At 36.0% G+C, this 15,089-nt stretch overlaps 1 protein-coding gene across 3 annotated transcripts in view; it reads right to left on the bottom strand.

Annotated features, from left to right (window-relative positions):
* Positions 1-15,089, bottom strand: part of hpse2 (heparanase 2) — a 99,259-nt gene that overhangs the window by 45,054 nt on the left and 39,116 nt on the right. For 2 of the 3 annotated variants that reach the window (XM_051917475.1, XM_051917477.1), the window contains exons 4-6: positions 12,350-12,523; positions 8,351-8,522; positions 3,717-3,764 (exon numbers count right to left, since the gene is read on the bottom strand). In XM_051917475.1, coding sequence (XP_051773435.1) covers positions 3,717-3,764; positions 8,351-8,522; positions 12,350-12,523 — 394 coding nt within the window. The remainder of the gene's footprint in view (positions 1-3,716; positions 3,765-8,350; positions 8,523-12,349; positions 12,524-15,089) is intronic. The other variant, XM_051917476.1, reaches the window with a different exon arrangement.

Here is a 15,089-nt window from a genome sequence, read left to right as displayed (position 1 = left end):
ACTAAATCATTTGCAATTCAGACAAAACCTCTCTCTAAGCCAACTAGATAACTGGGCAAGCAATAGTTTCATCAACTCTGTTACTGAGCAATTGGAGGCAGACAAATAACCAGATGTCCAGACTTTCAGCCAAATTCCATTTAAAAAAACAAAAAAAAAAACAAAAAAAAAACTTAAATTTCATGCAACATCCAGAGCTGTATCTGCGATAATCATCAAAAATAAACTAGGGGAAGTTCCACAGAAGTACACACATAATTCACTGTTAACCCTGATAACAACTTCCTTTCCTAAAATTAATGTCCTGATATCAGGCATTACATCATTTTCTTGTCTAATGCGTCAAACTGGAAATTATGGCTAGATCAGAAGTGAAATTTGTCCATGTAAAAAATACGTGTCTATTTTAAGGATTTGGGAATCTTTTAGTTTGGTTCTTGTCTGTCTTTTAGTTTGATATTCCGGTTGGCTTTTATTTTGAAAGCCTGGTTCATGTTCTTGGCTTTGTTTTATTTGTTGTTTGGAAATTCTTGGAACACTGCAAAATAATTTTTTTCTTCAGCTTTGTCAAGATGCAGATGAATGACATCATGTGAACATGGCAGAACCCAGGAAGAGGTGCATATAGTTAATGATAAACATTTGTTTTTATGCATACAACACATAAATCAGTCGAAGTTCTGATATCACATGATTCAAAATCCTGTTTGGTGCAAAACCTGACAGGTGCATTACACATGGTGACTGATAATCATACAAAACAAATGGCAGCATTGCATCACCACATCATTTATTTTCCACAGTTTGGTTGCCAGAAGACCGCTGTGTTGTCAATGAACACCTGCCAAGCTAACCATAGCATTGCCATTTTGTTTCTATACACATCATCTTCCAAGCATTGTGCTGGTTTTATAGTCTGCGTCTGAAAGCTTAAAAACGCTGCCTTCGGAGGATGCATTCCAAGATAGGAAGGCATAAAGGCGATTTTTTGAAGGCAACATAGATGTATCCTCCTCTGCCTATGATATCCCACAATCCTGTGCACTCGTGTGCATATCGTGACAGTTGAAAAAATATAATGGCATCTGAAAGTTGCGGTTGGTGTTCAGTTTGTGTGTAAATGTATGTTTTTGACCAACATTTTCCACTTCTGATGTCATTTCTAATGAGAAATTAGTATTGTAGTAATTAAATATTCACTTAGTTATCACTAAAGCTTGCACTATTAAACAGTTATGCTGCCTCAGAAGTCTGTCCAAAATCAGTTTTGTGTGCAAACACTGCCTGCAAAGTCATTGCCTGCTAGGACACCGAGTCAACAAGTCAGCAGCCTAAGTTTTGAGATGCAGCCATCATATAAAATCTCATATTTGACTAAAGAAGGCAATATGAATACTCTACAACTAATGAGGACACACCTGGATTCAATCAGGACTGGGCTAGAGAACAAAGACAAGACAACAACATAAAACAAGAGGTTCAAAATAAAAGTCAGACAAGAGATGCCCAGTCCATTCCACAATCAGACCCTAATCAAACCCATTTCACCCTCTGATGGACAGACACGAGAGCTAAATTCACTCTCAAAGTAGAAAACACAGTCCTCACCTCCATAAGAAGTTAATAGGATGGAGGGTTTTGACATAAGCTGTTGTTTAGAGATGAATTACACTACAGGTGATTATCCTTTAGCCTCAGGAAAACAGCTGCTCTAATCCCTAAAAGAGTCTGTCGCAGGTGAAGCGTAACTGATCTTATTTATTAAAAACTATCATATTATTCATTTACTGTGAACAAGTGTGAAGTATTTATATGTATTTATGTATACATAAGTATTTATAAATGTATATATTATATACACTACCATTCAAAAATTAAAAAAGTTTAAAAAAAATAATTCACACTTTTATTCAGCAAAGATGCACTAAACATAAAAAGTGACATTTGTAATGTTATAATGTTCATCAAAGAATCCTGAAAAATGTATCATGGTTTCCACTACTGTTTTCAACATTGATAATAAGAAATGTTTCTTGAGCACCAAATCAGCATATTAGAATGATTTCTGAAGGATCATGTGACACTGAAAACTGGAGTAAAATGATGCTGAAAATTCAGCTTTATATCACAGGAATAAATTACATTTTAAAATATATTAAATTAGAAAGCAGTTCTTTTAATTGTAATAATATTTCACAATATTACTGTTTTTACTTTTTTCGTTTAAAGTATGAACAGAATGTTAATTGTTTTAACCAAAGTGAGAAGTACTAAAGTACTATTGAACATACACCAACTGTTGACGTCTTTTACGATCCTTCTCAGTAATGGTACTTAACCAGATTAGGAAAAAAGCCTCAATTAGAGGCCTGCATGTGTTTGCAAGGAGTGTAAATTTACCTTCCAGCACATTATCCCACCTCACAGGTGTTAGAAATTATGGCGGAGGTGGGGAACAGCAGACTCTACGTTTGATTAACAACAGAGCAGAAGGACAGACTTTTTGTATTGCTGAAGCCTAGACAGCAAGGTAGCCAATGACAGATATATTACATGCAATGAAAACAAATGAGATGTACGTACTATACATAATGAATGTTCAAAATTAATATTGAATGTTTTGAGTAAATATGGAGTAAAATGCTCATTATGAAATAACTGAAAACAGAAGACGTGTCTTATCCATTGACAAGGCAGATGATTTTTGAAAATGACGCTGATTTAACTAGCAGTTCTCTTAATTCACCAGTGGGTAACATTAACCCTAACCTCAAAATGGACAAATATCAACCAGTTAATTGGCCTGGCCGATATACCAACCACCTACTACTATTAAAAACTATTGTACAGAACAAATTATGAAACTACTTTTATCAAAATTTCAACAATGATGATGGACCTAGTAGTTCTAAACTGGTTGCTTCAGAACCCACAATCAGTACCAAAATTGTATGTTGCTATAAAGGTCCTAATAAATATTAAATATAATAAAAATAAAACATTTAAAATGTATTAATAGTACTATTACTGCCCAACAATTTGACTAATAATATATCAATAATTTTGTAAATGTATAATTTTTTTTTTTTTTTTTTAAGTTGACATGGTCTGTATTTTGGTCTATTTTTTTCCCCTCTCCTAACTATACACAAATATAGTTGCGTCCCAGTTTGCGTACTTATGCACAATTCTATTATGTTTTGTAGTACAAATACTGCGAGTAGTGTGTTCACACTGAAAATTCCAAATAGAAAAAGTGCACTTTAAATACCCGGATGATTCATTTAATGAACTGAAAAAACAAAGTGTGGAATGTTGGATGATTTACGCATTTAACTGTCGCAGCTTTAGTTCCATAGCGGAGGTGAAGGGGCTCAGATGCAAAATAACCACTTAAAATTTATACAATACACGGTTGAGTACATAGTGCATAAGTACATATTGCATAAGTGGGACGCAACTTACAACTTACACACTTAATGTGCTTTTTTTCAATATTTGCATTGTTTTCCTCCTGCAGTATCAGAACAGACCTGCAACTCATTTATGGGTCATGACCCACCAGTTGAGAACTACTGACACTTTTTCATTTGCATTCTGTTTTGGTTTCATACCACAGCAAAGCTGTATTGCATCTTTAGAGAGATGATCTCAAAGTTTCCATAAACAATGGAGAATAATGAAAAGTTATAATTTAAAAAAGGTAAAATACCTACTGTTGCCACGTTACTGCGTCAACCACAGAACCACCGTTTTTCATAAACCTGTGAAAGAGAAAAATTCAGTATTGTCAATAGGGAATGTTATTATTGCATTGGAGAAACGGATGACACTTAAGTCATTTTAGTCTGCTCCACCATCATAAATGACTCTCAGAAAAAAGAACTGATAGCCAAACACACATGCTGCATGGCTAACAGGAGGTGTCTGTTTATTTCACTGGTGACACTGATCTCTCATGCTGTGAGTAAATTTGTGTGGAGAGGATAGTTTACCGGGGAGCTGAGTAATCTTAATCAAACGAGGGAACAAAACTCCTTATAAGGAGCGACGTTTCTAAACAGTTATTCGTGCGACGGCAAAGCAAAGTTCTGCATAGAAAAATAGCGACCACCCTTCCAAAACTCCATGCCGTCCCATAATTCCCCTCTCGTCTCTCTCTCTTTTCCTCTGTCTGTCTGCTGAGTTAAAACTGCATTTATCATTTCCATCTGAACTAGACTGGTAGCAGCAAGGGGTGGCGTCTCGTTCTGAGGAAGACCTTCGACAAAGCACTTGTGGTTGTAATACCAAGTTTCATTTCAGCCTGCCAAAGTTATGACTGCTCAAAAGCCCCCACAGGAAAACATAAGGCAGCTTGTGGCAGAAAGTAATGGGGCGCACCTACACGGCACAGTACAAATCACACAGAGCAGAGAAACTTATGCAAAAATGATAGATAGCTGAAGTAGAACAAGTGCTGAGAATTTTAGGCATCCTTGTGGGCCCAGGTTTTCCTTATTGAAATATAATTTACTTGAGAAGCAACAATGTTACTGACACTTTTAGTTAGGGGTAATATGACCAAAAATCACGATACAAGCCATTTTATTATTTATATAGTAATTTTATTATTTATAGAGTTATTTTTTACTAGAAACCCAGGTTGTTGCATTAATGCCAAAATTTTAGATGACATTGAAAATGTGCAGTTATACATTCTGCACAATACTAGCCTAAGTAAAAAAATTCAAGCTTACTGAAAACAAGCACACAAAAAGATTTAATTGCAAGCAATAAAAGCAGAATTACCGCAATTGCAAGCAATAAAATCACAATGCAATTAGCTTTTATTTTTTACTGAGGCAGAAATGGGCTTCCATAGCAATCAGTCATTATTTTTCCTTATTAAAAAGAAATAGTAAAAAAAAAAAAAAAATGGTACATTTGATATATATATTTCCCAAACACACACACACACACACACACACACACACACACACACACACACACGATCAGGCATAACATTATGACCACCTTCCTAATATTGTGTTGGTCCCACTTTTTCTGACAAAACAGCCCTGACCCGTCGAGGCATGGACTCCACTAGACCCCTGAAGGTGTGCAAGATGTTAGCAGCAGATCCTTTAAGTTCTGTAAGTTGCGAGGTGGGGCCTCCATGGATCAGATTTGTTTGTTCAGCACATCCTACAGATGCTCAATTGGATTGAGATCTGGGGAATCTGGAGGCCAAGTCAACACTTCAAACTCGTTGTTGTGCTCCTCAAACCATTCCTGAACCATTTTTGCTTTGTTGCCAGCTGAAAGAGGCCACAGCCACCAGGGAATACCATTTCCATGAAAGGATGTACATGGTCTGTGTCAAAGTAACATCCACATGGATGGCAGGACCCAAGGTTTCCCAGCAGAACATTGCCCAAAGCATCACACTGCCTCCGCCGGCTTGCCTTCTTCCCATAGTGCATCCTGGTGCCATGTGTTCCCCAGGTAAGCGATGCACACGCACCCGGCCATCAACGTGAAGAAAAAGAAAATGTGATTCATCAAACCAGGCCACCTTCTTCCATTGCTCCGTGGTCCAGTTCTGATGCTCAAGTGCCCACTGTTGGACAGGGGTCAGCATGGGCACCCTGACTGGTCTGTGGCTATGCAGTCCCATACACAACAAACTGCGATGCACTGTGTATTCTGACACCTTTCTATCAGAACCAGCATTAACTTCTTGAGCAATTTGAGCTACAGTAGCTCGTCTGTTGGATCGGACCACACGGGCCAGCATTTGCTCCCCTCAGTGAGCCTCGGCCTATATATATATATATATATATATATATATTTTTTTTTTTTTTTTTTTTATTTCAGTGTGTGTGTGAAAGAGAGAGTGTGCTTGTTTTCATGATTTATGAGGACACAAATTTGTATAATGACATGGGTATTATAGTGGTATTACGACGTAAACATTTCACATATGAGGACAGTCCTCATATTTAAAATAGCTTTAAAAACATAATAAACAATGTTTTATTAAAAATGTAAAAATGCAGAATGTTTTCTGTGATGGGTAGGTTTAGGAGTAGGGGTAGTGTAGGGGGATAGAATATACAGTTTGTACAGCGTAAAAATCATTATGTCTATGGAATGTCCCCATAAAACATGGAAACCCAACATGTGTGTGTCTGTGTGTTAGTGGAGGTGTAGACAGGGCCTGCTGGTTGCAAGAATGAGGAAGCTCTGGACAGGCATTGATAGATTTATGTCTGGCTCTGTCACACAGGAATTACAACCAATCAGTATCCACTCACAAAAGCCATTATTCTACAAAACCAGTTTTTGATGAACAGCACAAAAGCACAAACAATGTTAAATGAATACTCACAAATGAAACCCAGAGGTATTTATCTCAGATGTCATTACAAGAACAGAATTTGAAAAATCTGGTCTTAATACTAAGCACATCAACACTGGCACTGCTTTAATAAGCTTCTGTCATATAAAATATATATGTTTAGAAGCATAAGGTTGGCAGTGTTGCTCAAATCCCTTTTTTTAAAACCACAGACTAAACGATTGAGACATGATTCTCATTTCAAAGGGAATTCAGTAATGGGGGTTTCCATTAACTATTTGTCCTTTATAGACACAATGCATTTAAAAAAACTTCTGCCAGCAGTTTTTGAACATCCTTATTCTTCTGCACTGTAATTCACAAACAAATGACTCTTATGAATCATTCAGAAATACTCAGTCCAATGACACTCACTAAATCCATCTGAATGGTTCTTGATTTACTGACTGCAAGTTCTTTCTTTTATAATGTCTTACTGGAATTAAAATCTGTTAATATGTTGCACTTTATGCTCAAAATTTGAGAGCTGCAATACTGAAGCTTCTGCGCTCTTGCAGGAGAGAGTGGGAGGAACAAGCAACATGCAGGTGGAACATTGCTCTGTCACACCATTAATAGAGTGACACTTTATTTATCTGATGGTAAGTTTCAATGGCGCTACAGGCCCCTGGACTAACAATCCACATGGAGCAACATAAACACGACTCAGCTATGTGCTTCTCCAGGCAGGCGGACGGTACCGCGCTCTCTTAAACAATGTGCTTTGGAGATCTCTTATACAAGCCATTAAAACGAGTCAAAAATCAGATAAGCCCTTCTGCCAACACCATGCATGAACAGTCACAACGCCTTTCTGCACTGAAAGCACAAAATGCCGCGTGATGTGCAATCACAGCCAATCAGAACATATTTGAGACACCCATTATAGTAGTCGTCACACTGCTGCTCATCTACAAAGTTAAACTGCTTCAAGGATTAGTTCACTTCAGAATTAAAATTTCCTGATAATTTCCTCACCCCCATGTCATCCAAGATCTTCATGTCGAAAAGAAATTAAGGTTTTTGAGGAAAAAATTCCAGGATTTTTCTCCATATAGTGGACTTCAATAGGGACTAACCAACAGACTTTATTTACGTCACAGCGAAGAACTGTGATTTGCTAAAATAACTGTTTTCTATTCTAATATATTTTAAAATGTAATTTATTCCTGTGATGGCAAAGCTGAATTTTCAGCATCATTACTCCAGTCTTGAGTGTCACATGATCCTTCAGAAATCATTCTAATATGGTGATTTGCTGCTCAATACATTTTTATTATTATTATCAATTTTGAAAACAGTTGTTCTGCTTAATATTTTTGTGATACATTTTTTTTCATGATTCTTCAATGAATAGAAAGTAACGTTTGATCAATTTAATGCACCCTTGATTATTTTTTTTAAACTGACCCCAAACTTTTAAACAGTAGTTTATATTTTTTAATCCATTCTTCCAGATGAGAAAGAGATTGAAATGCATACATCTACTGAAAGCTTCAAAGCTAGAAAATTACTCAACATTTCATATTTAGTACTATGTTCAAATGTAGTCAAATGTGTTAAACAAAGTTGAAAGTACGATACTCTTATTGATATCTGACAGCATCATCAAAACAGCCAAAATATCATATACCCAAAAACCTGTGGAGCTTCCTGCACAATTCTGCAGGAACACATTTAAAAAAAAAAAAAAAAAAAACTTTTTTTTGTATATTTTAAAATGTAATTTACTCCTGTGATGGCAAAACTGAATTTTCAGCAGCTATTACTCCAGTTTCCAATTGTCAATTGAAAAGCAATTAAAAAACAGCCAAAATATCCTATCCCCCAAAACTTGTGGAGTTTCCTGCACAGTTCTGCAGAAACAGATTTGGTTTATAACTTATCACTCTTCACATATGTCAAACATAGAAATAAGTGCATGCAGGGAGGCTACAATATTTCTAAACAAATGACAGTGATACTCACCCATCTAGTAACAGGATTGCGTTTTTACGAGGACGGCCGATGTTGGGCCCATAGAGGTTAGCTCGGCTGTAGAAACGCACCGACTGCAGTAACGTCCTCAGAAGAGCGTAATCCTGAGCCAGACGAGAGCTGTTGACTGAACGAGCAGCCATTGTGCGGTAACTGTTGGGCTCTGTGCGGGGAAATAAAAGAAAAAATACATGATGAGACTCTGGTTTACTAATTAAGGATGAATTCATTTAAAAGGGAATTTGTTCAAAAGTTGGGATTTTTGGTTTTGAAAGTCTCTTATGCTCACCACTGCATTTATTTGATCAAAAATACAATAAATAAATAAATAAATAAACAATTGTAATATTATGAAATATTATTACAATTTAAAATAACTTTTTATTTGAATATATTTTAAAATGTAATTTATTCCTGTGAGGGCAAAGCTAAATTTTCAGCATCATTACTCCAGTCTTCAGTGTCACATGATCCTTCAGAAATCATTCTAATACATTGATTTGGTCCTCAAGAAACATTTTTAACATTATCAATGTTGAAAACAGTTGTGCTGCATAATATTTTTGTGGAAACTGTTACAGGATACTTTCAACTTTCTCTTTATAAAGTTCAAAAGAACAGCATTCATTTGAATTTTAATGTAAAATTCCACTTGATCAATTTAATGCATTCTTGCTAAATATTATTATTATTAATATTATTATTATTAATATTTAAATCTTACTGACCCCAAACTTTTGAAACATTTAGTATATATATTTTGATTTTTTTCTTTGGAGCTTGACAATTGTGGCAAGCAAAAACTGCATTTTTGGGTGAACTATCCCTTTAAGACTTTTGAGGCAAGCTGACACCCAATCGCAAGCGAACATTCAAACTGCCTTTGAATTACGACCTATATTGTGGTCAGCACTTTGTAAACTATTTAAACAAGGCAACACTTGTGGGAGGTGCACACTTGAAATCACAGCGAGGACGTTACAGAAGTCAAGTGGCGAACTTTATAAACATCACAGCCTGTGTGAGTATGTGTTTGTGTAGGGAGAGAAACACAGAAATGCTGAGCTGTTGTGTCAATACAGTACCGGGCCAGGCCGAGGCCAGTGGAAAATATGAGACATTATTATTATCCATTAAAATATTATCCAGATCCTATCATTTAGAAAAAGCACAAATAACACATTCATGAAATACAGTCCTGAAATAAATCATCACAGTGCCCTTACATCAAAACTTTGTGTCACGCTGGCACGACCCACTCAATAAACATCCACCCACAGCTGAAAATATTTCCCTTTGTTTCATTTGGACTCTTTGTTTGCTTGAAAGTGTTTGTTTTTGAATTAACAGCTTCGCAAAATCTGATTTTGCAAGTTATCCCTAACAGCTTTTCTTCGGACGTGGTTATTGTTAAAGTTGAAGCCAGAAAGACAAACATCCAAATGGCTGTTCCAGTATTAACATGCTTTTATTAGAATTAGTTAAATGGAAAGATTCAGCACTTATCCAGATTTTAATCCAGTATTACATGTCAGATATTAAATTATGATATTATATAATTAATTTTTGTATGAATTTCACATTCAGTATGAGCAGACAGATTGCTCCCTGTGAGCGTTCTGCTTCCTTCGGTCTCGTATGACAATCTAAGAGCAAAAGCAGCAATCTGCTGCACGCCTGCAGTTTTTCTATGCCGACAGCTAGTAACGTTTTGACACATGCAAATTGTAGCCAATAAACAAACGATTAAGACAATATATGGTTTGTGTACATTCTTAAAGCAGTCTCTGGTATTTTTATAGGTTTAGTGTTTAGTATGGAAAATACTAAGTGTGCAATACTACAAGCTGCACATGTTGTCAATAACAGCTTATATATATATATATATATATATATATATATATATATATACATACATACATACATACACACACACACACCATTTTATTGGACCTATTATCATCATAAGATCATAATTATTCAAGTCAAAAGTTTGATGTTTTGATGTTTATAGAGAGACATTTGATACAAAGGCATCATGAATGGGGCAATTTGCAGCATGTCCGGCACAGAACAAAAGATGAATGAGTGCTTAGAGCAGATTACAAAGTCACCAGGTGTCCTTTTGGATTCTGCTTTGTGAATTTATCTCCTGACATAAGCCCTATTCGGATAGGATTAGTTTTATATGAAGAGGTGGGGTAATGTAATAATGACCAGAGCTTCTTGAATTGGCCATGTCAGTAATTTTTCCAGACTGCACAATATTGTACCGGTAAAGACTGCTCCTATAAAATATCCTCAGCTTATCCAGCTGACGCTTTCCCAGCCTGTGTGCCGTTGTACATCAAGCACTTCAAGGATCTCAAGTGGATGGTGGTCAATGAGAGGACAGCAGAAAAAGAGAAGATGCTTGTTGAGTATGGATTTATGGGCCTTCTCTTAAATGTAGCATTTTTTTTCCTCAAACATTTCGAGAGAGACCAAGGACAGAAAGAGACCAAGGACAAGGACAAATAAAGTTTTACCAATTAATTCATGCTTTATTTTGCTTGTTTTAGTAAATTCAATTAATTTAATTTCTCCTACTAATCCCATCATGTTTAATGTTTCCAGCATATATAATTATCTAAGCAAAATGCTTAACACGATTGGTCAGTGACAACAATGTATAAATGTAGTACACACCTAATTTATCATTTTCTACAAACTTAAGAGTTGATCCTGTGTGAATGTACAAAGATTTAAGAAATCCATAAGGGTGAATTCAAATTGATTGGGACACTTTTTCCCAGTCATCTCAATGGCAAAATATGTCCCAATCAACCTGAATTCACCCCTAATTACTTTAAAAACATACATTCTGAACTACTTTTGAGATAAACCCTTTCAAATAGGGCTAAAGTCTTAGAAAATGTTTCACAGAACCTAAAAACAAAGACTTTTAGAATCAAATTTACCTTAATGCATTTCCAAACGCGACTTACAAAAGAGAAACAAAAGCAATTTGTCAAGTTGTCAAATTTTGAGTTAAAATCCCTCCTGCAGTCAATAATTGTATCCATTAAAACTTATCTTTGATAATCAAAATGACATTTTTTTCCTGTGAAAATTTCTTCATGCTTTAAAATAGCTTGAATGTAACTCTACACCCTAGCTTCATTTCACAGGCTATACGTGGAACCATGAATATGCAAATTAGTCCCCGCCTCCACTCAATCACACCATCTCGGACTACCTGATCCACTCATTCAACTGTAGTAAACGCTACACAATGGCAAGTGGAAATATTGCTTTAATTCAGTGTAAACCAGAAACTGATTCAGAAGAAGAAAAAGAGCGAATTATACAGGCTACAAGTCGCTGTATCAGAATGGTAATGCTTTTTATGTATCGCTCTATCGACAGACACATAACGGTATATGATATGATTAGCCTTTGGCTTAACAGACTATGTCATCAAACAGCTAATATTGTGCTGCTAATGTTACACAAACAATGTTCCCGTTCGCCATCTCAGAGTCAGACAGCTGCCTTCTAAAAATCAGCATCCTTGACACACATTGACGGGATTGGTTACATGTTTGTGACAGGAGGAAACAGGGGCGGTTTTAAACTTCTTTGGTCTTTGGTTCACTGCAGTTTTAAGGAGAAAATACTCAGCAATGGTGTTGACTGATGAATTTGCACATGGTTTTCCTTAAAGCATATTAAAAAACACCACAGACATATAAACAACTTGATTTTTACAACAGGGATACTTTTAGTGTCTTGCTCAAGAATTCCACATTGCAAGGTTCGAATTTGCATCTTTTTTAGTTATGCACACTCCCACAATAATCACTGCTATAGCAATAATCACATCTATAGATGGATGCTTTTTTCTTTCGTAGGTGCATGAATGATGTATGTCATTCCATATCACAGAATGACAACATGTCAAAGATAACTCTAAAGATCATTTTTGAATCTGCACTAGAGAGGACTCACCATTGCCGAGCTCCCAGGAGATGTTGTATTTTTTGCCGGCGCTGTATTTGAGCAAACTCAGAGCACTGGAGGCGTTCCATGAGTTGTCAGGGTTTCTGTGCAAGGCATTCAACCCAAAGATCAGGTGCAGTCCCGCGCAGTCGGCAAAGTTGTAGAGTTTGTCTAAAGACCTGGCTGGGAAAAAGCCAGACAAAGCTGTAACATTGATACTTGCATTTTTTATCATAACCATTTTACATTTTAGTTCTTTTAAATGTTAAAATTCCCTTGTTCTATTGCAGGGATTCTCAACCAGTGGGTCACGGATTGTGTAGTCAAAGAAAAAACAACAAAAAACTTCATTCTTAATTATTTACTAATGTGAGACTTTTATTTTGAAAGACGTGAAAGCTGTTGACTCTTCTGTAAAGTGCCTGAGAAAAAAAAAGCATTGTCCTGTTGTCAGGATATATGGCAGTGTCATTATTCTAACATTATTTTCGTAACTTGTTACAAAATAAAAAGTCACCTCAGAAAAGCAAACTTTCATGTCAGGTCGTCAGATATGCTGTTCTCGTGGTCATGCACACTTAAATTGCGCGTGCAAATGCAGAGGCGCGCGCTGTATATCACTTCACTATATATAAAGAGCAAAAGAAATTACGAGTATGCAATGTCGCATTTACATTGTCAATTAATAAATCATGAAATTTCCAAAAAGTACCAACAGATTAAGTAGCTGGTATGGGAAGGATTTGCCTGCAGGTACCATATGAATCAGGGGTGCGCATAAGTGGTACGCAGGTGCGCATGCGTAGTAAAAAATAAACGATGCGCACCAGAAAACATGGAGGGAAGCGCTTCTGAATACCAACATTTTTGAGGCCCAGTTCACAGGGACACGTTTACTTACTGGAGTAGGATTTTTCTCCATCTCTGGTAAGATAGCAATCATGATGATAAATGTGTTCATTAATTATTAGGCGTGCTACGGATCGCAGTTAATCCGTGATCCGTACGGATAAGGTCCAACGGTTCGGCACGCATGTGATTCGTAGATTAACTGCTAAATTTAATCATCATAGAGTGAAAGTTTATCATTTGGACGTGTTTTGTCTCGCCAGTTACCACATTCAAACAAGTTTAAAAGCGGAAGAAGAGGCGAAAATCGCGAGCTGTTATCTGTGCGCACAGCCTCACACCCCCGAAACGCGCGCACGCAGAGAGAGAGAGAGAGACAGACAGCGCTCAAACACCGAATTAATTCCTCTTTCGCGTTTACTTGCGCTTGAACGGACACATACACACAAAATTATGTCAAAATACCTGTTTCGGCAAGTATTCTCTCGGTTGTCATAAGTGATCAGCTGAGAAAGAAACCGGATGTGTGTCAGTTATTCGGTCTGTGCTTTCCTTCTTAAAATGACAGCAGCCTAATATTCTTGCTGTTGTCTGTCATTAATGTCAGTAAAAAAAAAAAAAAAAAAAAAAAATCATTATCATCATCTACCATGTTCGAGAGAAAAGATGATAGTGAGGAGAGCAGTCAGGAGGAAAGTGATCAGGACAGCTTTTAGGATAAGTGTGTCATGTAAAGTGTGAGTACCAAGCAACATCTCCAGGTGCTCCCTTGAGAACCAGACCAAAAAAGTTATGTGCACCCCTGCATATGATGTTCATTCTATTCATTAGGATCAGTGTCCATGCGTTTAGTCCATGTTAGTATTGTGTATTTACCATGGTAACTGTAGTTTCATTACCTTAACCCAAAATATCACTTTATTTTCACTTTGTGCTATTTTCTATATTTTTGATGACTGTGATGGCTCATACCAACTTACTAACTTTACTGTATTAACAAAAACTAGTTTGGGACTGCTATTTAATAGCCTGTTTATTCATCAGTGTTAGTGATAGGCTATTCTTACAATTCATGTGTATGTTAAGTAAAGTGAACAGTACTTGTGTGTGTCAACCATTTTTTTAAGTATAAATACTAAATAAATTCCTAAAAATTTGAGTTGCAGCTTAATGACCATGGGAAAATGTGGGTCTCATGTCCAAACCAGTTGAGAACGACTGGACTATTGTATTCTGACTATAGAAATTTCTATTGTTATACTTTATAATATTCCTTTAATATTCCAGGACTGAAAAAACAATATAATAAAACTTATTATTAATTACTACCTATTTTATTATTATTATTAATTTAATTGTAGTAAAATAAAAACAATTTAATTAAAAAACAAGAACTTAAATTTAAACTTTTTTTAAATACACTTTAAAACAAGGAAACTCATGACTTGAATTTGGGAAAACTTGCTCTTTTGCTGCACAGAGCATAACATGCAAACAGAGCAAATTAAAGGAAATAAAAAACAGAAATGCATTAAATAATGTATTCAAATTTTAAATCTGCCAGACAGACAGACATGATCATTCTGATTTTGCTAATGGACAGCCTTTGGCTAATGTTTGGAAATTCTATCTGTTAAGAGCGGCAAAAATAAACACAAATATTTCAGTACCCTTTGACTTCATTTCCTGTGTTTAAAAAGAAGCAGATGAAACCAAGAGAGACGCACAGGGAGCCCCATCTTGTCAGTGATGAGAGATTTTGTGCTAAGGGTCATTTACTGTATAAGAAGTGGATACTCATTTATTTTATGTTGGTAACCATTCCTTTGGTTGATTTCAATGTTAAATCAACTATTTCACTTTAAGAAGACTAGAACAATTTCAAAGTTCCATCATTCAC

Source organism: Ctenopharyngodon idella, chromosome 13, assembly GCF_019924925.1.
Source record: "Ctenopharyngodon idella isolate HZGC_01 chromosome 13, HZGC01, whole genome shotgun sequence".
NCBI classification, from domain to species: domain Eukaryota; kingdom Metazoa; phylum Chordata; class Actinopteri; order Cypriniformes; family Xenocyprididae; genus Ctenopharyngodon; species Ctenopharyngodon idella.
Note: the sequence above shows the minus strand (reverse complement) of the source record. Positions and strands in the feature narration are given on the sequence as shown.